General features: G+C 32.9%; 2 protein-coding genes and 1 pseudogene across 13 annotated transcripts; all 3 read right to left on the reverse strand.

The window, feature by feature from the left end:
• Window positions 1-1,470: 1,470 nt before the first annotated feature.
• LOC113867126 (phosphoglycerate kinase-like) lies at window positions 1,471-10,498 on the reverse strand. 12 transcript variants are annotated; one of them, XM_027502166.1, is made up of 14 exons: window positions 10,387-10,498; window positions 9,815-9,987; window positions 9,683-9,729; window positions 6,241-6,505; window positions 5,680-6,023; window positions 5,241-5,526; window positions 5,067-5,134; window positions 4,486-4,737; window positions 3,521-3,596; window positions 3,241-3,317; window positions 3,082-3,131; window positions 2,786-2,870; window positions 2,064-2,162; window positions 1,471-1,800 (listed from the first exon to the last, which is right to left on the reverse strand). In XM_027502166.1, exons 2-14 carry the CDS (start codon window positions 9,966-9,968, stop codon window positions 1,591-1,593), a joined length of 2,013 nt encoding a protein of 670 aa, XP_027357967.1. In that variant the 5' UTR covers window positions 9,969-9,987; window positions 10,387-10,498; the 3' UTR covers window positions 1,471-1,590. The 12 variants fall into 12 exon arrangements, with proteins under 12 accessions (XP_027357967.1, XP_027357968.1, XP_027357975.1 ...); XM_027502167.1 differs by lacking the exon at window positions 10,387-10,498 and adding an exon at window positions 10,106-10,361; XM_027502174.1 differs by lacking the exon at window positions 10,387-10,498 and adding an exon at window positions 10,191-10,360 and having other exon boundaries at window positions 6,241-6,437.
• A 4,176-nt stretch (window positions 10,499-14,674) lies between these two features.
• Window positions 14,675-18,787, reverse strand: LOC113867210 (annotated as a pseudogene).
• A 327-nt stretch (window positions 18,788-19,114) lies between these two features.
• Window positions 19,115-26,275, reverse strand: LOC113866534 (pentatricopeptide repeat-containing protein At2g26790, mitochondrial-like). The gene is made up of 6 exons (XM_027501362.1): window positions 25,932-26,275; window positions 20,670-23,217; window positions 20,445-20,494; window positions 19,551-19,649; window positions 19,388-19,443; window positions 19,115-19,167 (listed from the first exon to the last, which is right to left on the reverse strand). The coding sequence occupies exons 1-6, from the start codon at window positions 26,273-26,275 to the stop codon at window positions 19,115-19,117; spliced, it is 3,150 nt and encodes a 1,049-aa protein (XP_027357163.1).
• Between the last annotated feature and the right edge of the window lie 286 nt (window positions 26,276-26,561).

The following is a 26,561-nucleotide window of genomic DNA, read 5'->3' on the forward strand; positions in this document are numbered from 1 at the left end:
TGATCAATGCTAACTTCCTTTTTCTTTTTCAAAGGCACATTTTTTAACCCCTTTTCCCCTAATGCACTAGGAATCTATAATTATATTCCACCATATATATTCTGACCACTTGGGATAGGTTTAAGTGACCAACTTGTTTTCATTATTTTCCTTCTTATCCATATTTTTCTCTTTCCTGAATATATTGTTCTTTATCAGCCCCACTGGCACTCTGTTTATGAGGAGAATCATTTTGTTATTCCTAAACACAAAATAATTTAACTTAAAAAGATTAGTTCATTAAATACAAAAGAAAAAAAAACCATGACTTGTTATATTAAAGATGATTTTGGATACATAAATTAGTCAAATGCTAATTAAAATAAACAACTTATTTTAATAAGTTATATATATATAGGTCTTTCAACTAGACCTAAAAGTTGCCTGTTCAACTAAATGTGTGACACAACCTCAGTAAACTTTTTAGTAAAATTTTGGATTACTTTAAAATTTAAACATGTTCCTATTATTAAAAAAATATTTTATCTAACTTTAATATAGCCTTACTCAGTTACAAAACCTCCCTAATTTTAGCACTTTTCTTTCGTTCATTCTATCTTTTTTTTATTGAAAAAAAAACTCAAACTTTATTTCTCATCTTTTAGATTTCCAATGACATGCCTGGCTTTCTCCACAAAATATTTCTCTTGATTTCCTCCCTTTAAATTTGAATTACATTTTAAAAAAATCTTTTTCTCTAACTTAAAACGTTAGTTTTAAGATTCCCTACACGAATTTTTATCTAAATGAACACAAAATTTACGTTCTTGAACTATCATCACTGCATTAAAAATAGACACAATGCTAACTTTGACATCTTTCTTGCAGAAATGAAATGCATATTGCGTAATAACGTTGTATTCCCTTAATGAATATTCAACTTTGCTCATCAACAATTCATTGCATCTCCCTCACCATGAGGATGTACAACCCTGCAATGCGCCTGAATACTTTAAGATGAAATAATTAATAGAAAATGTTAACATCATTGCTTGGCTTGGAACAGATTTTAAGTAACTAAAAACAAACTGAGAAAAAAAAAATTATTACATCGAGAATATAAAATTTTAATTAATATTTTCTTTTTTATTAAAAAAATTATTATGTTTTAGATGTTAAAAACCAACTTTAAAGACACATTAACAAAAGAACAAGACTTGAGTGCAAATTCTTAGGTGCTTTTAGTGTTGTTTTCTAATTAAAAATGAAATTTCACCTAGGTATCTCATGCCAACCTTAAATGCCGACCTTTATTCTGTGGATTACTGTAAAAAAAAATTCTAATTTTAATTGAAAAAATAGTACCAAAGATACTTAAGAAACTGCAACTAAGTTTTGTCTTTAACAAAATGGTTAATTAATCCATGTCATAAGAGATAAAATTCACAAAGAAATGACTACTGCTTATTACCTATAATAGCACCAGCATGGAGAAATCATTGGGTGTGTGATATAGATTCTGCAAAAAGAGTAACCCTTTGGAGGGTTGATCCATTAACAACATGCATTAGCCAGATTTCTGGATCACATCATTAGCAACTCAAAACTTCCCTAAACATCAGGTGATTTAGAAAACATCATCCGGTACATAGGGGCCCCACGCTCTAAAACATGTTTTTCCCAATCTGACCTAACTCCAAATGGGTTTTCCTCAAGCCAATCACTTTGGCCATGCACCAAATCAAGCTTACCTTTTCCATATCTCAAAAATAGTTCTTTCATTCTTATTGCTACAGCTTCTACATCAGATTGCAAGAAGACCTGGTCGAAGTCAACAATCTAAATAAGCCTCAGTATTAATAAACTCTTAACTATTCAAAGAATAGTAATGGAGTAAGCCACTGCACAGCATAACCAACTGTGACTAAACAGGAAAAGGCACAATAAATATAATACTGAAAACAACTAAGTTCCTGTATTGTAAAGTCATTGCTTTCCACTCATATGTGACAAGTAATTGTGATTTATAAGATTAATGAGGGAGAGAATTGACCATAAACTTCACATTGATTGAGGAAAATTACCTTTCCATTAGATGCTAGAAGATCCACCACTGCTTCAATTAAAGATCTCTGCAACATCCTCCATCTATGCTCAGGTTTATTGAAATCAGGGTTCGGACACTAGAAAAATAAAGCCAAAACAGATCTTAAGGCTTAGCAGTTGATGGAGAGGAGAAGAGAATTACATAGAAAAAAATGTGATTACTCATTTACATTAAAACCAAACTGACTCATTTACATTAAAATAGTTGTTTCTATAAATTGACTTTAACAATATTGTGAGTAGAATGATCGGCAGATCCTTTGACTGGATCTCTATCCCCAAACAGTGGATTTAAATTTAATGTAGTTATTTCACTATTTTCAAGTTAGTGCTTATATTACCCTCAGAAAACATAAGATTTCAGTCTAATATACAGAGAATGATAAAATCTTCCATAAAGCAATGGAAGCAGCAGCAACAGCATTGCAGGAGCCTGCACTATGCTAATAAGCTAGTTGTGCCTAAGTAATTGTTTGTTGGTGATAGTAGTGTGTATAATGAAATACTGGAAGATGAATGATGCCCAAAAAGTTTGGTCACTAACAGCAGGGTTCGCATGTTGAAATACATTCATTGGTGCAATTATGGCAGTGGCATTAATAAAGGTGTACACATGGGGGCAATAATAGCACAGAAAAGACCCACCATGGTAAAAATGTGATGTTATAATTCAAAACAGAATTAAATCCAAGCGCTTGACCTGTATAGAGACAAGAACTAACTCTCCTGGGTAAGTAGAAACAATAGAACGAAATGTTGATGTTGCATTTGTAGCAAAAAAGTACCTAAAACGGAGAAACCAGGAAACCAAAGCTTAGAAAGTTACACAGTAAAATTTATACCATGAAGGAACTGGAAAAATTAGTGAGATATGATCACAATTGAATGTGCCCTTGTTACTTGACATTCAACTAAGATAAAATTCCATTTCATCGAATCCAATAAAAAACCAAAAAGATGCTCCATCTATCTGTAATATGAAAGCAATAGCATTACCCATTTTTTATGCCAGACTGATGAATAGAGTCCAGACAGCGCAAAACAAGCTGAAAAATGTTGTTAATGGCCAAAAATAAAAGAATATAATAAATAAAGAAGCATAGCATGTAGCAAAAAAGTTTAGGTAAAAGGGAGAGGAGATAACAAGTATGGAACCTTTTCATTGATCTCCAAACCAAGGAAGTTTAAATCTTTCCTCCTTCTAGCCATTTCAAAAAGAAACAGCCCGTTGCCTGTATTTAGATCACATGTGTCAATATAAAAAAGTCATTAACATAAGTTCTATTTATATTTATCTTTCTGAGTCCCCTTTATTACAGAACTTGAGACTGTTAATATATTTCATAGTGCTAGAGAATTTACAGATACGTTTAGAGTTACATAGTTTTATTAGATACGACATAGGGAACAATTAATTTAATAAATATATAGATACCACTTCCTATATCAACAACCAGAGATTGAGCTGGGTTAGAATAAATGCTGTTCCAGTTGATTTCAAAAGGGTATCCCTGCAAAAGGTAACTACCATAATATCATTCACGCTGAAAGTTTTATTATTTTGAGTTGCATAAAGCAATATCAGATTCATGAGAATGATTAAATGAAATGTTTTATTATTACACTACTTTCAAGCAAAAATACCAATATTGACCTTATATTCCTAAATTGTTAGTTACATTCATCTACGAGAAAAATTGCTACTATTTCAAAATATTATGGGAAAAGCCAATGTTTTTAATGCTTCATTTATTACTTAATATGCATTTAAAAGATTTTCTGATCTAAATTTTGTCCAATTTAGGATTATGCTGGTTAAACAGCAAAAATATATTGCCTTCGTTCCTATTTATCTGTCTAGAGAGAGAAGAAATCACACAAACTAAGAGATTCAATCATTTTGTTGAATTAATTGTTAAACTTAATAATTTTCCCTCTATTAATGGGTCTCTTTATTACTCTTGGACTACTCAAATAGTATAAATATTTATATGGACAAAAGGGCATTAGTATAAGAATAGTAATTAATATTGTCTTGAACTTCTACATGACAGATAAGTAGGAACAAATTCCATCTCTATCTTAACAAATAAATAGAAACAGAGATATTATTTTCTTTTAAGGAACATCATTTACATACTTTGGTTTGATCCAACTCATAGCATCTAAAATGATGGACTTGGTGACCATGTTATTTTACTAGAGAAAACTCACATCAGACATGAATATCAAGAAAGTGAGATCTCCACAAATTTCAGTGGCAAAATCCATACAATTCAAGCACAAGAAGCATACAAGATTGTTTTGAAGAATAAAATGTTTTGAGAATATACTGCATTAATCTCCTGAAATATAGAGCTGAATAATGCTATAAGGAAATAGAGCTTTATTAAGACATACCCTGTCGACAGCCATAACACCAGGGAGATTTCTTCCTTTGAGAAATTCCCATACAACTGAAGCATTCTCAATCATATTTATGAAGGACAACGAACTTTTTTCCTGTCTCACCATTTTGCATGCCATAGTCCCAACAACAGTTATTTCACAGTTGCTTTGGCTTAGTTGATAAAGGATTTTTGCTATTTTAGATGCTGCATTTGTGTATTTACTTGAATCAACAAATTTTACTGGACCAATCCAAATTATTTTCTGTAATGGATTCAAAGAAAAATGTTAGGTGATGCCTCATTAAATTTTAAAATGGATGGATAATCCATCAACGTAAACTGAAACACCATTATCCATTACCAATAACCAGAGCCATTGCATGATATTGATCAAGTGCACAAATTTGAACTAAAATTAGCAGTAAGATGCAGACATAAAATCCCCATCTTAAAAGATTTCCTAGAACACAAATGAATGAAATGATAAATCAACCCCAATGTTGATAGTCATCTAAAGATGCTTTAATATATATTAAGAAATTAAACCAACAGTTGTTTATGCTTAAAATGAATAAAATATTGCTACTGTACCTTACAATTTCTAAGCATAGAACCCATTTCATCCAATGATACTGGTCCAAGGTCAACAGGTACCCAACCTAGATCAAAATCAAATTTGGATTAATTTTATTTACCAAATAAAACAATGTCTGACTGAATAACTATGTATCAACAACCCCATTATCAATTTGAAGAAAAGCTCACCATCCAAAATTCCATGAGAAGGAAATACTTGCAATCGCATTGGATCACATTTATTCCTGCACCAAAAATCTTTTGGATACAGAATCTGCACATTTCTATCTCGAGCAAGTCTCACTATATCTAGAGCTTCATTAAATACCTTATGGTCCACCAAATTACGAGGGACTGATACTCCTAATGCATGCATTATTTGAAATGACATCATTCCAACAAAAACAAACCCTTGGCATCTGGAAGCTAAAAACTGAAAGGAAGCTGCTTTATCATATAGATTACCCCCTCCAATCTGGATTGTATGAGAAACAAAAAGGGAATAAATTTATCAACAAAAGAACTTGAGGCTATTCACCATCACAATAAAAAAATAAAGAACTTGAAACCGTCTTGTATGCAATAGTTATTTCTCATAATTAATGCTATAGCAACAGCAGAGTCATACAATTGCTACATATGGCTTCCTGCTGGCTTCTGCAAGTTTCTTCAGTACATAAAGCCTCTCCTCAAAGTGAAAACCAGATATACAGGCATAGCAGAAACGGGTAACACCAACAGTAGATGCTAGAACTTTATGAGAGTTGGAGAATGAGTCATTGACAAAGATATCAACTCCTGATGATAATACTCTGGAAAACTGGAAACAATTAGCAACTTCCTCTTTAATATTAGAGAGATTCTGGAGAAGATGGATATTCTCCTTCTCAATGCCATTCATCTTTGATAGCTTGTTACAAGAAATTCCTTGCAGTGGAACAACTTGTATTTGAAGAACTGCTGATAAGAAATCTATAGTATAGCCACAATCAATAATCATATATCTAAGATCCCTCATATAAAAGAAGCAATTTGTTAATTTCATTGCTCATATTGATTACATGTTTGCGCTTCAATATTAAATAAATAAATAAACTAGAATTACTATAAACAGTTCATAAAATGAGAAAAAGCCAAACTCCCTTGGTGCAACTGGTAACACAGATCGCAAAAGCCTTTAAGAATGTACCTGCGACTGAATTTATGTGAAGTTCTGGAGTATTCATATTCCAATCACTGACCAGAATGACCTTTGCTCCGGCTTCATGTAAATATTTAACAGTATATACTGCATTAAAAGCTGGTTGAGTCTCCTCAATGCACTCTTGCTTGAGCAATATGCTAGAATCAAATCTGACCATGATAACTTTTCCAAAAAGCTCCTCCCTAGGAAATTCTCTAAGAGTTTGTATATGAGGAATACCATTCAACTCTCCTCCATTACTAATGTAAATCTAACAGTAAAATCATAAAATTTAGAGCAACAACAATAACACCTTTCAAGAAAGAATACAACAATTATGCTTAGCCTACAACAACAATCTTTGACATAAAATTTATTCTAACTGGTTACGCTATATGACATCAATATGATTTTATGCCATTGATTTCCAGAATCGAGACAAAATTATAAAAATCATACACACAGAATTGGAAATTTTGAGATCCAAACAACCAAGCATATTTAGCTCGACATTAATGTTAAGGACCATTAAGCAAGATCTTTTATGAATATAAAATCAATCTTGGGCAGGCAAATGCCCACACTTTCAGAACTCCTTGTGGCATCAAAACCTTTGTGACCAAGTGGTCAGGACTTAGGAATCCATTTCTCGTACTTCATAATTAAAGTGAGTTTCAGCATAAGGTATGATAGGCTGTGCCTTGTTCACACTTCATGCCCAGGTGTTTGTTAGGTATACATCAAATGGCTTAAGCTTTTGTAAGGAAATTGCTTTAGGACTCCACATGTGTTTTTTTATTGTTGTTTAAATTGTCAAAGTGCTGTCCCAGTTTTAGGAAGCAGTTAAGGTTTATGTGGCTTAGTCATAGGAACATGGGTTAGTGGGTAGTTATGTTTTTTAAGTTTTCAAGTGTAATGCTGTTGATGAAAAATGTGTAATCATTGTTCTTCTCTTTCAATACATGTCATATTTCCTTTCTCTTTTGCTGCAATACTTCTTAATTTTTACAGAACAATTACTAACAATTGAACATAAACTTACAGTTCCTTGTACTCTACAACAAAATGGAGTCAATAAGAGAAGAAACAAATTTGTTATGGAGATGGCCAGATGCATGTTGTATGAAAAGAATTTGCTAAAGAAGTTTTGGGCAGAGGCAACAAATACAGTCATGTTCTTACAAAATAGACTTCCCACAAAGGCAGTGAACAATAAAACTCTTTTTGAAGCATGACATGGATACAAACCTAAAATGCATTTTCTTAAAGTGTTTGGTTATCTTTGTTTTACTTATGTCCCACAAGTTAAATGAGATAAACTAGACAAAAAGGCTATTGCTAGAATTTTCATTGGTTACTGATCCTGCATAAGCATTAGTAAGGGAAGGACCAGGCTATCTTTTGGTCAGGTTTTCTTGGGGTTGGTTCCTCTACTAGGATAGGTTCCGAACGCCTCAATACAGTTTCAAAAGCTTATAAAGTTTTCCAGCCTGAAACTGAAACTATAACAATTAGCAGAGATATGCATTTCATGGAAAATGAAGAGTGGGATTGGAAAGACTCAAAGATACTATCACCAAAGACAAGCTAATGGCTAGATGAAAGGGAGGATGGTCCACCAATTAGAGGCACTCAATTGCTTTCTGAAACATATGAGAGATGTAATGTTGCAATATGTGAACCAGTTGATCATGAAGTAGCTTTCAAAGACTCCAAATGAGAGAATGTGATGAAGTAGGAGTTGTTTATAATTGAAAAGAACAAAACTTGGGGGGTTGTTAATAAACTACAAGACAAAAAGGTAATTGGGGAGAAATAGTTATTTAGAACCAAATTATTTGTTGATGGTTCAATTAACAAGCATAAAGCGAGGCTTGTAGTTAAAGGGTATGCACAAATTTTCAGTGTTGATTACTATGATACATTTGCACCAGTTGCTAGCTTTGATATGATTATATTACTTGTTATTTCTGCTTAACTTGGCTGGAAAATTTATCAGATGGATGTCAAATCAGCATTCCTTAATGGGATATTTGAAGAAGAAATTTTGTTAACCAGCCTGGAGGTTTTGTGGTGGAAGGTAAAGAAGAAAAAGTCTATCGATTATATAAAGCTCTTTATGGCCTAAAACAAGCCCCAAGAACTTAGTATAGTCGAATAGATGATTTTTTGCTTAGCCTTGGCTTTAAAAGAAGTATTTCAGAATCTACACTTTATGTTAAATACAATAGCAAGGAGATTCTTCTTGTTTCTTTTTATGTGGATGACCTTTTAATTACTGGTAGCAGTGTAAAGCTTATTGATGAGTTTAAACTAGACATGAGTTGTCAAGTATATCAAAGGAACCATCAACTATGGAGTCAAGTTTCAGAGAAGTCCGAATATGAGGTTGTTTGGGTACTCTGACAATGATTGGGGTGTTTCTTTGGATGATATGAAGAGTACTTTAGGATATTGTTTTACTTTTGGCGTAGGAGCTTTCTAAGTGTTAAAAAAAAAAAATAGGATATTGTGGCTCAATCAACTGCCGAAGCTGAATTTGTGACTACAACAGCAGCAGTAAATCAAGTTGTAGTTGAGGAAAATTTTGGTTGATTTGCATATGCAACAGACTAGAGGTACATAAGTATTTGTGGATAATCAAGCTGCAATTGCAATTTCTCACAACCCTATGTTTCATGGAAATATCAAGCATTTCAATATCAAGCTTTTCTTCTTGAGAGAGATGCAAAAGGATGGAGAAATAACTCTTGCCTACTGCAGGACAGAAGAACAGCTGAGTGACATATTTACAAAACCCTTGTCAGTCAGCAAGTTTGAGCTTATCAAAGAAAAGCTTGGTGTTTGTAGCCTCTAAAGCAAGAGGAGTGTTAGGAAATTGCTTTAGGACTCCACGTGTGTTTTATTATTGTTGTTTATATTGTCAAAGTGTTGGCCCAGTTTTAGGAAGCAGTTAAGTTTTATGTGGCTTAGTCATAGGAACATGGGTTAGTGGGTAGTTATGTTTTTGAAGTTTTAAATTGTAATACTGTTGATGAAAAATGTGTAAGCGTTGTCCTTCTCTTTCAATACTTCTTAATTTTTACAGAACAATTACTAATAGCTTTGAGGAATTTTTAGTCCTTGACACAGCATCAAAACTGTCATGAGATAGATCCTAGCCACCCTTGCCCTGCATAATTGAATGTAATTTCAACAAGAATGAGCAAAGCACCAAAGACTTAATGATGACTATTAGCGGGTGCCTCCAGAATTTATACATTTGCTTTCTCTCTTTCTTTATGACTTTCACCCTCTCTCCCTCGTTTCCCTTCTTACATGTTATCACTTATCAGACCAAGCAAATCACTGGCAATCCTCCACAAGCATATTTATTTTACTAAATTTCAGAAAACAATGTACTCAAGTTCATGCATTTATTACAAAAGGGACCTAGAAAGTATACTACCTTACGGTTAAATGAGCTTGCAACATGAGTTGCTAACTCCCCATTGCCTGTCAAAAATAACATCAAATTAAAGCACAGTAATAAAAACAAAAAGAAAATTAAATTAAAAAAAAATACTTCAATTAAAACAACCTTGCAACGCATATGGGGCACCGTTATATCTCTGAAATTTGGAAAAATTTTCAGTATAAGAACATGTTTTTTGTCTAACCAACTTGGGGCAGTCATTAAAACACAAACTGTTTAAGAAGACAGTTCCATGGAGAAGATTCAGAAGGTGACCCATCAATTTCCCAAGACTGAAACTGCAAGTTGAAAGAGCAATCAACCAATGAAAATTGAATAAAACATAAGAGAATGATAATAATAAAAGGATATATCATCACAAGCATTTAGATAAGGAACTAACATAGACACACTCACATAACAAATGAGTTGAAAATTTAATTTAATAACATTTGGACACCTTGAACTTAAAAAAATAAAAATGAAAAAAAGACTACTCTACATTTGAGGAAATTAGAGTATAGTAGAAAGGTGAGAAAAATATTCTAAGTTAAATAAGCCAAGTGAAAATTGGGTTGTGGGTTGGAGACAAATTTCTATCTTTCCAACGTTGTCATTCGTTTCTCTTGTTAACATCAACATAGCATAACAGGAACAAGAAGAAAGAAACGAGGGTGTATGTTGGAGGCGAAAATCACCTTTGAACTGCACTGCCTCTGTGACACGGTCATACACGCGTGCCTTAGCCACTGCTCCACGTGCCCGTACACCCGACCAGAGTAAGTCAGAGAGATGATGATAAAACGTCATAACATACAAAGTCGTTTTGATTTTAGGATATCTTTGAATATCATTTTAATTAGGCACGCATTTAATAAAATTTTGGACACAGCTTGATAGAGTTAATGAAAATTGTTTATAGTTTTCTTAAAATGTTTTAATTCAAAATAATTTATTAGAATCTTTTTAAATTTATTTTTAAGAAATTATTTTCAATATATGATACAATTATAAGCTCTCGTGTCATAAAAAGTTAATTATGTGTATATATATAATTATTAAGAGCATTAACTTGTCCTATGTTAATGTAAAAGTATTGAATGTATCAAATATTTTAAGGCTATTGTATAGTCACTGAAGAATTGTTTTAAGGAGTAATGAAATTATGTCAGTCCTGCATTTCTCTTGCATCACCTAGAAGCAGATTCAATTATTCACAAATCCATGGTTTATCTGCTACATATGGACTACTAAGGTCATAGTTAATAAAATGAATATAATGAATGTTCCATGTCCATCTTTCTGAAAAAAAATAAGTGTTATATACATAAAAATAATTATTATTACATCGATGTTAACGGTACTTCAAATTTTGTTTTAATAATCTAACTATTCAAAATAAAAAATTACATAATTTAAAATTATTACATATTTTCAGTATGATCTAACTTTAAACGAATTTGTAAATGCAAATTAACTAAGACTGTTCTAAATTTATATTTAAATGACTTTCTCTCATTTTTTTCTCACTCTAGCTAGTGAGTTATAAAGTAGAAAATATGAATATGACCTCTTTTTTCTTTCCACGTACAATTTCAAACATTCGTCTTCACTTTTATAACTAAAACATAGTAAACTTGCTCATTTTGAATATTTTCTTCACATAGGATGAGAGCCAAATATCTAACAATTTGCACAGGTCATGAGGTACATATAATGGAAACTACACTGCAATTGTATAGTTTATCTGTACATATAAGTGGTTAACAACTTTGTGAGAGAAACAAGTACATGCTTCAAATATGAGAGTACTTCTTATTTCTTTTTCTTTGTGATAGTTGTTTCATTTAGAAGTCTCAGCTTCAAATTTGTGGTGAGGTACCTACCCATTAAAGGAGCTAAGGCGATTGCCAAATATCATAAGTTATTTAATTCTATCTAATAACCTGTCTCTAAATAGTCATTAAATAATAATGCTATCAGTAACCAGTTTATACTTGTGTGCCTTGGAAAAAACAAATGTAATATGTCAAAAGCAAGGTATCTCAACATGCAAATTAACCAAAATGACATCTGAGTTTGGTGACAGACACACAGGAAAAGAGATTGAAAACATGAGTCAACCCTATTTTGAATTCACTTCGTGGTCCTCTATTGGCTTGTTATTCATCACTTTCCACTGCAACTGCAACAAAGCCCTTTGTCTGTCTTCCTGCAATATATTCCAAAAATAATAATAATATTTGTTATCAAATTAATTATTATATCAGGTATTCTATACTTTGGATTTCTAAAGTTCTAAAGATGCAACTCCTCTTCCCACTTTTGACACTCATCTTAAAGGTCACACCTCATTACATCAATTTGATATTCATGATTATTCCTCAATAAATTGTTTTTCACATATAGGCAAGGTATCACCAGGTAAGCAATTTTTAAACAAACCTTGACTTAGACATAAGTTATTGCGTGTGTATGTGTCTTAGTTCATTTTCAACTTCCAGATTATTCAACTTATAATGTATTGTCTTACCGCTGCTTGGTTAGATACTTTAAACATAAATTTCAAACAAATATTTCTGAATAAGAGAAAATTATCCTAGGTTCTTTATAAAATGATTAAATCAAAAATATAAATAAATAATTAAAACATATTTTATGACTATTTTTAAATTTTATAAGTCTAAAAAAGAGTAGATATTATAACTACTAATAATAAATATTTTTATGTTAAATAAAAAAATTCATAAATTTAAATATAATTTTTTAAATGATTAAAATAAATGTTTTGAAATTGTTACATATTTTCAATTTAATCCAACTTTAAACAACTTTGTAAACATAAATTAACTAAGATTGCTCTAAGTTTGTATAAGAATAACTTTCTCTTATTTTCTCTCACTCTAACTAATGATGTTTCTCTTTGCTCTCATTATAAGATAGAAAATATGAACATGACCTCTCTCTTTTCTTCTTTCATACAATCTTAAAAATTTATCTTTACTTTTATAAGTAATTAAATATTTTCTTCACATAGGATAAGAGCCAAATATCTAACAACTTGCACATGCCATGAGATACATATAATGGGAACTACATTGTCATTGAGTAGTTTATTTGTACATATAAGTGGTTAACAACTTTGTGAGAGCAACAAATACATGCTTCAAACATGAAAGTATTTCTTGTTTCCTTTTCTTTGTGATAGTTGTTTCATTTAAAAGTCCCAACTTTAAATTTGTGGTGAGTTATTTGCTCATCTTTAAAGCACGGGTATGTGAAAAAATTGAGCGTAACAATATCGGGTACATATCTAGTACGAGTATGTATTGGATACGTGTTGGGTACACACCGAATTCCTACTTGAGAATATTTATAAAAAAAAAGTGGATACATTTTGGGTATGCGTACCAATTAAAACGATATTATTTTGGTCATTTGTGGTACTGCACTTCCTAAACTTCAAATCATTGTTTTAAAGGTCCTTTCACAAGTATCCTCTTCTTCTTATTGTGAGCAAAATTAGAGCACCTATTCCTCATTCCATAAAAAGAAATAGGCTCAACCCTAAAATGGCTGAAGATTTAGTTTTTATACACACAAATCTTTAATTGCTCTAAAGAAAGAGTAAGAATTATTATTAGGGTGAGACCAAAATGTAGAATATTGATGGTGATGAGTGAAATTCATTTGTAAAGGTTGTTTTTCTTAAAGTTGCTACTCTTTTCCTTGATGAATCAGATTTGAAAGCAATACTTTTTACTGATGTGGGATATTAGTTTTCAAGCATTTTTAGTGTATATTAAACATTCTTCTAAAAATTAAAATTTTAAAGAATTTATGCATCATTTTTAAAATTAAAATTTTGAAAGAGCAGTTTTTACAAAAAGAAAAAGAAAAAGGACATGCAATGTAAAAGAAAAGGGTGGTGCAAAAAAGAAATTCCAGAACATTAGAGCATGTCAATGAACAAAGCACACCATCGATGTTACTTTTTGGGCTTCAGGGTTGTCTTTGTGTTTATTTTGTACCCATAAAAACAGGAACTGTTGTCTCCTTAGAGACTATGCAGTTCAATGATTTAAAATTCAACCAGCGATTAAATCGGTAGATATATTAATTCACCATTTAATAATTCAATCATGGTTAAATTAGGAATAAATTGGTAATCATTGAATAATATTTTTAATATTATATAATATGATAAACAATAAATTAATATAAAATTGTAAAAACTAAGAGTGGGCCTATATCCTTCTGCACACGACCTGCTCCACTCAACCACCCCTTTAGAGTACATAACTCTTGTTTCCATAAATCATCATATGATGTGTATCAATTGTAAGTGTCTTTATTGTATTTCATTTATCTTTGAAGTGGTTTAGAGAGGTAAGGTAACATGGTTGAATGGAAAGAAGTTAATATGGTTGGCCCAATCATTAGAGGATACAAAAACAATTCAAAAATTTATTGCACAAGTGAATTTATCATGAATTGCACGAATTTTATTAAATTGAAATTGTATTTTATAACTATTTTAAATTTTATAAATATTAAATATTAAAAAAAATATCAAATTCAATAAAATTAATTAAAGAAATAAAATTAAAAAATACAAAAATATATTACAAAAATTTAAATTTTTTAAATTAAGATAAATTACAAAAATTAAAGACTCAATGCATGAAAAACCACAATAAAATGAAGAAAACAAAAAACTTAAAAATACTCTTGTTTAAAATAACTTTTAAAGATACTCGCGTTTAAAAATTAGAACTCAAATTATATATAAAAGTGAATTCTCAACAAATTGAAGAGAATTCAGATATTAACACAAGTATAAAAACAAAAAATCACGGTGTACATCATAGTAATTATCTATCATACCAACAGAGTTAACAACCCCACAAACTAAAAAGAAAACCTCTGTTTAAATGAAAAATCAATAGATAAAAACTATGAAAAAATTTAAAATCGAGTAGTGATTGGACTCCAACACTAAAAAATGAGGCACCAGGGACAGAATCTTTCTGAATTTAACTCTATAAGAATGTATACTATCTAAGATATGATTTTCTTTCCTTTAACCTTATCCCTGGGGGCACCCTTATATGGTTTTGATAAATCCAATGCTTGGTAGCAGTATGTTTCATGCGCTTTGTGACACCAATGCTAGCAGAATTACCAATGGGACCTGATCAAGCTTGGAATGGTTCCTTTGAAAAGGTATATGAAGTTGAACCCACAGAGACATCAGGAGGAACAATATCTGGATCAATATGATTTGAAGAACCCAAAGGAAACCCAAGTTGTCCATCTTCATGCGGTGGAGGGAACTCTTCACTCTTGCTCTTTGCATTTGCATTTGCATGAGTGATTAAACGCCTTCTCTGTTACATGTTAAATCATAGCAAATTTTAATCACTGTTACTTTTTACTTTCAATCATAATCGTACAGATTTTCAATTATAATAAATGAAAAATAATTCTTTTAGAAGAAAAGCAGAAGTACAAAGACAAGCAAGAATAAAATGAGACAATGCCACAAACACACATAAAAGAAGCAAATCAATAGCTTTAATCATCATCTAGTTTACTGCCAGAATCTTACTAATCTACTGGAAATCATGATTCCCAGATATCTGTGTCAGGATGAGAACAATCAATAAAGTTCAGTAGCCATATCCCAACCGTTCTTTCTACTTGCTCTTTCAATCATTTCAATTAATTATACATTCTTGGAAGATATAATAATCTCAAAGCACATTTATTCAGTGACTTCATAAACCAATGCATCAAAAATACATGATTATCTACAGAAGTAATTTTCTTTAACATCCATCAATATTGGATTGAAGCTCAGCATTGGCTTCAGGAGCAGGAACAGCTTTTACAGCACGATCATGTGTTTGATGCTTCTTTGCACCATCATGAGCTTTGCCTGCAGCTCTTAATCTGAATGTTCATATTCAAAGAGTATCTCGGAGTTGGTCAAATATAATAGTATGGCTAGATTAAAATTTGTGGAGGTTAACCAAAGGAAAACTTTTCACTTTAGTGATCTCTATAAACAGTGTGTATGTCAGTGTGTTTGGGTGGTGTAAGTTGAAACAGACTCCCTTTTATCTGCTCATCATCTTTAAGGGATGTACAGTCATAACTCATAAGATTAAAGCATGCTTCAAGGAAAAATATAGTTTGCCACCTATATCACTATTGTTAATAAAGAGAATATGTAAACATTTTCAGTCTCCACTTTTTGTCCCAAAAGTTCCAAAAGAGCAATCCTTATTATCTGCATAATGCATATTTGTAAGTTACTGAAAAAGATATAAGGTTATAAATAACATTGAATAATTCAAATAGTAAAAAATATATTTGTTAACAACATCTTACACTTTTGCCCTTGTTATCCAATTCCTCCTCCCACTTTCAACTCCAAATCCTTTTTCTTTTAAATAATATCTCATTGGTTTTTCTTTCCCTGAATATTCACATTTAGTGTGCATCAAACTTCTAGCATGTAGAAAGCAAACTTAAAAGAGGAAAGCTACTTCCTTGTTTCATCATCCTGCGTTTAGCATCCATTTTCTCGGTTGGGGGATATTTTGGGAGACTAGAAGGATCACAAGCATAAGGTTCGGTGGGAAAAAACTGCAAAATGATAGGAAAGTCAAGCACACTAAACGTATATGGGATTTTTGAAAAAGAGCATCTAAATTCAGCAAAGATAACATCTACATCAGATTCAATAGAAGTTTCAAATTATTAACATTAATATTGGAATATCCACATATCTTATCATGATCATTTAAAATATACCATACATTCCATCATTTAGAACATTTATTACTCATTATTCCAAAGAACACAAGCCACAGTGAATTGACTTCCAATGTTACCCAGACACCACCATTTGATTATACATCAAATCAAACTTGTTCATCCTATTCCAAGAAGGGATACATATTCTAAAATAAACAAAGCTTAAGAGAGAGGCACATCATCAGGCTGAAACATAATTACAATGGTTTTCCTCAGACAACATTCAAGATTTGATGGACTATTCCCCTAAAGCAGCAGTTTATAACATTCAAGCATGATTTTTTTGTCTAAGAAATCCACGACAAGTAGCTGAAGAATCATACTTCCTGAAGATTGTTGTAAAAATTAGAAGCAACCACCAGAAATTATTATAGTTAAGGATCATACTGCCTAATAAAGTTAGTTACACAAATAAGTCACAGGCCTAAGGCCTTTAAGAAGTTCAATATGCGCCTTATTGTATGTTTCACAAGAGAGCTTTAAGCATGTGCTTTAGGCAATCTACACAGACTAAGAATAAATCAGGATCCAATAGATTACAACAGTCTAAATGGCATGAAATCAGAATATCAATAACAAGGCAATATAAAAGTTAAGAACACCATGTCAGCATTTTAATGACAGAAAGATCAGGAATTTTCATAAGCCCACCTCACTTCTTAGAGCATCCAAGGCAGTCTTCTGTTCTGCTGGATCAATTGCAAGAAGAGTATCAATAAGGGGCAGTGCAGAAGGTGGAAAATCTATAAATGTTTCTCTTATGCATTTCTTGTATGATTCTCAAGAATTAAACAAGGTAGCATTAGGCAATTTTGACCTTTTCCAATACTTATCGGAAGGTGAACCACAAAGTTTGTATTTCTTATGCAGTTGTCACCTATGTAAGTATTCAAGAAAAGGGTAAGAAAATATCCAATGGAGATTTCAAATAAGTAGCAAATAAAATGCAAGTTCTCATGTAGTTTCTTAGTTATCAGTCCACATTGCATAACTAGATAAAGCGAAGCAAAATTATTAATACTCTCTTCATAATCACAACTCATAAGTACCACTAAATCCTTAGAAATGCATGTCTTAATTATCCTTCTACTTTTGAGGGTGCATTACTTGGTTTACCATTTAACACAACTAAATAATAGTGGGGAAACTATGACTTTCTAACATTCAACAAAGAAAAATGTTTTAGGAAATAGCATAGTGAATTAGTAATAGGTCCACAGCTTCTGCATGTGCAATGCCATGCTTTTTCAGCTTTTCTTAGTTGATTTCTCATTGATTGCATGTCTACATATTCATTGCAGATATGCACAATGCCAACCTTCTAAATGGAAGTACAGCCCACAGAACATGGGTTAAATAATGTACATAGGCTTACCCTCGTGAGAAGAAAGGGTTAGGGAGAGGGGAGGGGTGGCAATGCATTAACTAAAAGGTTCAAACATGCATGTCTAGAAAGCAAACTCCTCTGTTAGGACATGTGACTTCTTTTTAACTCTTTCAAAGCAGAAAACATGTTGAAGTACCACCCTCTGTTATGCAGAGATTTGAGGGAAATGAAAAATCCTATTAGCCAAAACAAGACATTTAAGTTTTCACCTCTGTACGACCAGGCATAATAGGTTTCCCAGCCAAAAACTCTCCTAGACTGCAACCAACACTTCAAAAGGTTCACACCCACACCATATTCTGTCGCACCAAGAAGCAACTCAGGAGGTTGGTACCAAAGGGTACCTACACGATTAGTCATGGAATGTCTGTGGGTTGGATCAAAGAAAGATGCAAGTCCAAAGTCAGCAATTTTAAGTACTCCTTCATTGTCAATAAGAAGATTTGATCCTTTAATATCAGGATGAAGTACAGGTCGATTATGACAGTGCTCAAATCCTGATAGTAGTTGATGCATGTAACATTTAACCTGCAGTAGGAGAAACATAATATTTGGAGACATCAAATACTGCCAATTGAAAAAATAAAAGTGTACCACAGGATATCTTTTATTTCTTAGATTATTAAGGCAAACCTTGTCTAACCTGAGGCTCTATGAACTTGATGTCAGGGCTTGCAGCAACTCCGGCAAAATCATGCACCATGTAATCAAACACCAGGTACAATTGATGTAACTAAACCTTCTAGCTTTACAACATTGGGATGATCCAATCTTTGCAAAATAATAATCTCTCTAGCCATGAATTTTACACTCTCAGGTTCCAAATTGTCGGATTGAACTTTCTTCAGTGCAACAATCTTACCCATCAATGTATCTTTATCTTTATATACATTCTATAAGTTCCTTACCAATCTAATATGCAAGGACAATTAAAAGAAAACAAGTATGAGAAGAGCAGAAATATTTTTAGAAGCAAATTAGATTCTACACTATATAATTTCTTCTGCCTCAAATAACGCAGTCTTGATTCCTTGCAACCCTGCTCACTAAATTGATCATTCCAATAATGCATCATGTTTTTGGACACCACTATCACAACAACAGTCAATCATAATCTCCATTGATGAACTTCAAACCACATCCACATATCCCTAATATGGAATTTCAAGTTAAATGTAATACATGCACCTAAAACTTGTGAAGCACCGACACCTCTATGCAGTGGAGTGTTCAGCTCCAACACCTATACTGTGCGACACGGCTAAAACTGTCAAGAGAAAAAGTCAGCTGTCCTCCACATAATGGCTTTAAAAAGTTGGTTTCTGAAAAGGCATCAAAGCCCCTTCAACCAAGCAGTCAAGAGTTAGACCATTGCCACACCCATGCTTCTTAATTAAAATAAATTTCAGCAAAGTATGGCGGTTCTAGCCTTTAACACTTCAAGCAAATTTGGCTTTTGTGTGATGGTGTGTGCCAAAGATAAAAACCACTCTTACGCAAAAGTGGCTGAAACAAAGAAAATGTTGCAACAGACCAGTCCAGTCTATTTGCATGTCAATAATCAAGAGTTCAATTGAAAGTTTGAAAAAAAACATGAGCGTAGCACTAAATTGAAACCAAAAATAAATACATTTCTGGCTCATAACAAACCTGAGTAAAGGGACACTCATCAAACCAACTAAATACACCAGAGAACTGCATAAACTACAAGATGCTTGCAGTCTACCCCTACCTGATTCTGAACTAGATCTACACATAACACAGGTTAGAAGGAAAAACCAAATGAGATTGTGAATCTCCAGCATGTTAATTGTACAGCTGGCAGTTTACTACCATTAAATAACAACAGGAAATCCTAGCCTTTTAACATATAGTCATGGTCACTATCAGTCATTGACTTCCATGATCCATCCCATTCAATATACATTTAGGCTTTTCAACATATAAGGACCTTCTCCTTAGACTATACAGTCATTGAATTCCATTAACCATTTCATCCTAATGGTCTGTGAAAGTTAGGTTTTATATATTTCTGGAGTCTAGACTTGTAGTGCAAACTTTTTTCAAAACCCCACCCTTTTGTGGTTACATTGCATTTCTGATGTCATTAATCTTTCTCGTTGATCAGCTGATGTCTATCCTAGGCATATTAGCAATAGGTGTCAGTGTCACAAACAGGGTGCCAATCCAAGAAACATGAGCATCCAGAAATGAAGATTGAATCACTTCAATCAATCTCAAAATTAGGTATCAAACGGTTGAAATGTCATTTTTCACAACAGGAGGCAACAAAATACAGAAAAGTTGCATATTGTTTCTAGATAATATGAAAGAAAGACCTCATTAAATAATAAATATAGAAGAAAGACCTCAAACTAAATTAAAATTGCAAGATTCAAACTACCGAACTTCAAACACACCATTCATTGTAATCTAAACCAAACAAGTAGAAACAAGAAAAATTTTCTTGAACTCTGCTCAATTACATTACTTATGCTTTCATAATTACATATCATTTTAATTCAGTATAATGCAGAACCATACCTATGTACAATTAATGAATCTGCAATTCGCAAAGCTCCTCTCATTCCAACCTGTAGAAGGAAATACATTCTTTCAATGCAATAATTAAATAACTATGTTTCAGCCATAACTCTTAACAAATAAGTCAATAGCATGTGTGATTCTACTTTACCTTTAGGTACTAAGAAATTGGAATCAATCCAAGTGCAAACAGTTTAAACTGATTAACTACTTATGAAATTGCACCTTTCTAGCTTTTATAATACCACGTTTTAAAGCTGAGATGATATGCAAGTCTGGTGTAATTCCCTTAGAAGACATTTCATTAAGCAGCATAACAGCTTTCTCTATGTGCCCTCTGTTACAGAAGCCAGAGACCATGGCAGTGTATGTTACAGTATCTGGTTCTAGTCCTCTGTTAATCATTTCATCAAAGAGGTTAATTGCTTCTTGAAAGTTATCTGTCTTCATGTGATTATCAATCAACACAGTGTAACTAACAACATCGGGACTTATTTCCATTTGCTTCATATCTCTCCAAATGGTGGAAATACCAAATGGTGTTGTCTTTACTTTTCCATGTGAACGAGAAAAATGTCTTCTTAAATTTGCTTTTAAGTTGTGATCAAGTAAAACTGTGTAAGTAATGACATCAGGTTTGATCCCTCTCCTCTGCATGTCTTGGAATAGGTCATGAGCCTCTTTCAAGTAATTCATCCTACAATAACTATTTATCATAATTGTGTAAGTTACAACATTAGGGGTGAATCCTCTCTGAATGAAAAAATCAAACAAAGAGCGAGCAGTGTTCATATTCCCAGCCTGGCACACAGCAGCTAATACTTTAGAATACATTATATTGCTAGGTTCCACATTCAACAACAACATTTTCTCAAGTAACACAAAGGCTTTGTTAGTTTCTTTTGCCATGCAGAGTTTGCTAAGTAACTTAAAACAGGAACTTTCCTTTGCAATATCTCCTTGGTTTGACAGCTTAAGGAAAAGTTGGTAGGATTTATCAATAAGGTCTGCTTCACAATAGCCATTCATCATGGCAGAATAGATTTCAACACTCTTATCTTCCAGTCTGTCAAAATATGCCTCAGCTTCTAAAACCTTTCCTCCTGAACATAAACCTTCAATGATCTTCTTGTGTGTAGTAGTGTTTGGCTTCACACCTTGATTCTCCATACAATTCAAAAGCTTAATTGCCTCACAAGCATGACCATTTCTAGCCATCCCAGCAGCCATTACATTATAGGTGACAATATCAGGTTTAGAACCCTTTTCCTTCATTTCTTTAAATACACTGAAGGCATCAAGGAATCTACCCTGAAGGCAGTACCCACTGATAAAGGTCGTGTAATGTTTACTATCTAAAACTATACGCCTACCTTTCATGTCTTCCACCATTTCTATTGCTTCATCCACTTTACCCAACTTGCATAACGCATCAAACACAATATTGTAGGCTACCCCATCAAGAAACATGCCCGATTCCTTCAATTCTTTAAACTGATCTACCACTTCCAAAGTCATGCCCATCTCTCCCAAACAATGAAGGATGCAGCTAACAATCACACAATTTGTTTTTATACCCCTCGAAATCATGTTGTCGTGCAAAGCCACAGCTTTAAGTAGATTATGTGTCTTACAGTACCCGTGGATCAATGCAGAATAAACATACACATCAGGAACCATCCTTTTCCTTTCCATATCGTCGAATACACTCTGCGCCTCATCTATTTTCAGTTCATTACAAAACCCACGAATAACAGCCGTGTAGGCATAAACCTCAATAGGAGCATTCGCCTTTTTGAATGCTTGAAGCACCTTATATCCCAAATCAGACTTATGATTATTGCATAGCCCTTCAATATAAGCAGCATAGCAATAGGAATTAGGGGTGACTCCAACTTTCTCCATTTCCTCAAACACACAAAGTGGCTGTTCCAAATCACCCTTCCTACAGAGAGCCTTAATGAGAATGGCATAGGTGTAATCATTGGGGCTCAAACCAAACCTCTTGAGTTGCTCATAAATGGCCAATGCCTTATCTACCTCACCGTGCTCAACCAAACGGTTGAAGAGGAAGTTACAAGTAAAGACATCTGGCACAATTCCACGCCTCCTAGTTTGGAACAAGATATCCATAGCCTCATCAAACATGTTAAGACTAACACAAGTTTTAACAAACCTATCAAAACCTCTAAGCAAGTACTGTTGACTTTGACGGTTATTCCCATTAAGACCCACCAAGAGTTCTTCAAACAAGTCATGAACTTGGAAAGAAGGGTGTTGTTTGGAGAGAGAAATAAGTTGAAGGAAGAGAGAATCCAACCTTCTATCCAACCCCCAGAAACAGAGGATTCTGATGATTGCAGCGTAGGTGGAGATGGTGTGAACGAAGCCACGCTGGTGGAGTTGGGTGAAGAAGGAGAGTGCAAGAGAAGGGCGGTTGTGCAAACAGTAAAGAGTTTGGAGGACGTTGAAGGTATTTAGGTGTGTGAAAGATGAACATTGCTGAAGTTTGGCGAAATGGGTGTTAGAGGAAGAGGGTGAATCGGCATCGGAATCGGAATCGGAATCGGAACGAAAGTGGGCAAGTGCACTGGTTGCAATGGTTAAGCCCCGTCTGGTTTTGTGTTTGCTTTTGAAGGGAAGAATCAAAGCAAAAGGACGAAGCCGCATGATGATAGAAAGGAAGAAGATGCTACTACAATTGACCTCAAAGCAAGCCAAATATCGGAGTTCTTGTCCTGTCTTGTCGCTACAAACTAAACTGAACTTCCATCTGGGAACAGGAATAGTTAAACAATTTTGCAGCCTTATTATCATAAGCTGTATACTTTTTTGGGTTTAAGCTTTGGAGAATTTTTTGCAGAAAAAATATTAAACAAATAAATAAATATACAAATGTAGAAGTTCTTACTGAAATAATAGTAAAAAAATACATATATATTTACGGAAAGGAGACCGATTACTGTAGTTGTTTTTAGGACAGCTTGGGGAACCGAATTCTGGACTTTAGTTTTATTTTTTATTTTTTTTAATATTTTATATAATAAAATAAATTTTATTACTTAAATTATATTTATATATTTATATTTTGTTATGTGAAAATAAATAAAAATAATAATAATATTTATTTTACATGTTTATTAAAATTTATTTTACATAATTATGATAATAAATTATATTTTTATTTTTCTTATTATATTATTTAATATAATTTTGATTTGTATAAAATGATATTAATATTATATTCTGAAATTATATTTTTGGTTATTTAATATTAAATTTTTTAAAAACGAAAAATTACAATAATAATTGAATTAATATTAAATTTGTATAAAATAAAAATTACAATAAAAATTTATTTAATTTTATATTTTTATAAAATAAATAAAAGTATTAAATAATAATAAGTTTATTTATTTAATTTGAGATATTAATCTTTATTAAAATTTATACATAATTATTTATTTTAAAAAATATGTTATTAATATTAATAAACATTATTAAATAATATTATGTAGATATATATAATTATACATTTAATATAAATTACTAATACTCAAAATTTATAAGTTGTAATAACATTCAAAAAATTAAAAATTATATGAAAAAATTTTAAAGTAATAACAACAACATAAATCAGTGGCAAAAAGTAGAAGCTTGATCGATATTTGTACATGTCTTTCTTATGTGACCAGCGGTGTAACAATAAGAATAATTTTTTGGCCGACTTTATTGTTCTCTAATGTCCATCTTTGTCTTTATCCCAGTGGACTTGAGTCGACCCGTCTAAGTTGGCCAATAATCTTCATGTCTGAGTTCTCCAAACTGACCTTTGTGTACCTTAAAAACTTGTTGTAAAGTATATATCGGAGATATGTAGATGTCAAAGTTATAGTATGTGTGTAAGCATGAAGCAAGTATATGCAAGCATGGAATGTGAACTTTTTGGAACTTGCCACAATCACACCATATTTCATCTAATTGTACTGTAAATCTTCCTAGGAGGCGAATTTCTGTCGGATGTTGAGTTTCTTCGACTAAAAATCTAGTGCTTATTCTGGCAAAGATGATGACTCTATGAGTGTTCGCCTTTGACTATGCATCTTGAATTGCTTTAGTTGCAACCTCCGAGTATATATGTCAAGCATTAATCATTGCATCTACTTTCCAACCTCTGTCAATGCAGAACTTATTGCAATAAGTGTATGTTGCCATGACCATGGAGCAAATTGGCAAGTTTCTGATTTTCTTCAAGACCGAATTGATTAACTCCGCTAGGTTTGTTGTCATGTGTCCCCAGCGTCATCCGTTGTCCCATGTCAGTGTCTATTTTTCCCTTGGGATGTTGTCCAACCATTGTGCAACTTCAAGATTATTATCTTTTACTATATTGTAATAGTAAAAGAATCTCGGTTCAGTCATCTCATATGCTGAAAACAAGATTACAAATAAAATTAATATAACTAGCTAAGCAATTGTATAAAATATTAATGATAATATAGAGTACGTAAAAAATTAAAATTACCCTTCAGTGCAACGTTTTTGAATCGTTGCATGAATTCTTGTGCAATGTGTCTAATGCAATAGACATGGATAAAATTATTTTCTGTCCAACCACTTCTATTTCTAGAGTATGCACTTCTTATGGCCTCGTGACGATCCAAAATGAGGCACAACCCCTCTTGCAGGGTTACGTACCTCCTTAAGTTTTTCAACAAAAAAAAAAAACTATGCATCGCTAGTTTCACCTTCAACTACAGCAAAGACAATGAGAATTATGTTGTTGCAGTCGTCTTGCACAACTGTCACTAATAAAGTTCCTTGGTATTTGCCATACAAAAATGTTCCATCCACTTGAACAATTGGTTTGCAGAAGGCAAAACCATCAATGCATGGCTTGAAGGTCCAAAACAACCTTTTGAAGAACATATTCCCCTCGTTAAGCAAGTCACTCTTGTATGCCGGTTGTGTACTCATTTTCATATGAAACCCGGAACATAAAGTTGCATTGCAAGCAATTATTTAGGTAACTTATGGTGTGACTCCTCCCAATTTCTGAAGATATTTTCAATGGCATGTTGTTTTCCCAACCATCCCTTTCTATAGCTGATTGTGTAAGCCATTGTGAACTTTATGTGGGCTAAGATGGTTGCGATGGGTGTGAATGGATCAGTCTGTATCATTTCACGAATGGTTTGAGAAATCATTTGTAATCTCAACTTGTTATGATCTTATGAAATGAGTAGAGAAGCACATGTATGGCACCCTTCAAGCTTCATTATTTCTCAGTGTTGCTCTTTGGTGGGCAATATTACGCGACATCTCTAGGCACAGTCGTTGTGAATGCATTCCACGACAAGCCTAATTGTGTTTGACATCTTAACATTGTAAGTGCAATGATTGACAATGTGAAATCTATTTATGACGTCTTGCACTTGTTCTTTTGTTAGGAAGTCTTGACCAACAAATACTGTTCCAGGCAGATACACTACCATTTCACAATCAAGGACATGACCAAACTTAGAGTCATGTTCTTGTATTTGACTAGAAAAGTCTAGAAAATGTGGAGGTGGGTTGTATAATGGTAATGGTTGTGATGGTGGAATATTTGAAAGTGGGAGGGTGTCTTCTTCATCATCCTGCTGTTGAGATAAGATTTCATTTTCGTCTTCGCTAAAATGATCAAATACTTTATTTGGAAGACCTACAACAGCATGTTCTTCAATGGGGGTTTCTTCAAGAGGTTGAAAGGGTAGGGTTTGCGTAATAGATAGAGATATGGAACAACAGACGTGAGCTGACAATAACGGGTCATCCAATGCAAGGCCCATTGTGTCACACACGAGAATACATGGAATGGTACATTGTTAATTCTATCTATTTCCTATCTGTGCTACCACTACTACAAGATCTAAGGAGGAGCGACCAATAACTAAGGACTATAAACACATTTGAAATCGGTACTACTTTCATACCGTCATATCACGAAACTGCATCAATTTCTCCGAACATTATGCCAGAAGCAAACATAATTAACACAAGACATTCGTTTGCAACAACATTGGAGGATTTTTTTACAAACTTATTTGGTGTTGATTTTACAACTCCATCTTCAGC

The sequence above is a fragment of the Abrus precatorius genome, unplaced genomic scaffold (assembly GCF_003935025.1).
Source record: "Abrus precatorius isolate BTA unplaced genomic scaffold, Abrus_2018 Scaffold5, whole genome shotgun sequence".
Classification (NCBI taxonomy): domain Eukaryota; kingdom Viridiplantae; phylum Streptophyta; class Magnoliopsida; order Fabales; family Fabaceae; genus Abrus; species Abrus precatorius.

What these genes read in the sequence shown, in the direction of transcription:
- LOC113866534 (XM_027501362.1), bottom strand. Translation starts at nt 26,275, where the DNA reads ATGGGCCTTGCATTGGATGACCCGTTATTGTCAGCTCACGTCTGTTGT. An exon ending in CTTGATTGTGAAATGGTAGT is followed by an intron (nt 23,218 to 25,931) that starts GTATCTGCCTGG and finishes TCCTGTTCCCAG; the next exon opens with ATGGAAGTTCAGTTTAGTTT. An exon ending in GTATTATAAAAGCTAGAAAG is followed by an intron (nt 20,495 to 20,669) that starts GTGCAATTTCAT and finishes TTCCTTCTACAG; the next exon opens with GTTGGAATGAGAGGAGCTTT.
- LOC113867126 (XM_027502166.1), bottom strand. Translation starts at nt 9,968, where the DNA reads ATGGGTCACCTTCTGAATCTTCTCCATGGAACTGTCTTCTTAAACAGT. An exon ending in CAAGCTCATTTAACCGTAAG is followed by an intron (nt 6,506 to 9,682) that starts GTAGTATACTTT and finishes TTTTACTGTTAG; the next exon opens with ATTTACATTAGTAATGGAGG. An exon ending in GGTTGTTGATATAGGAAGTG is followed by an intron (nt 3,318 to 3,520) that starts GTATCTATATAT and finishes ATCTAAATACAG; the next exon opens with GCAACGGGCTGTTTCTTTTT.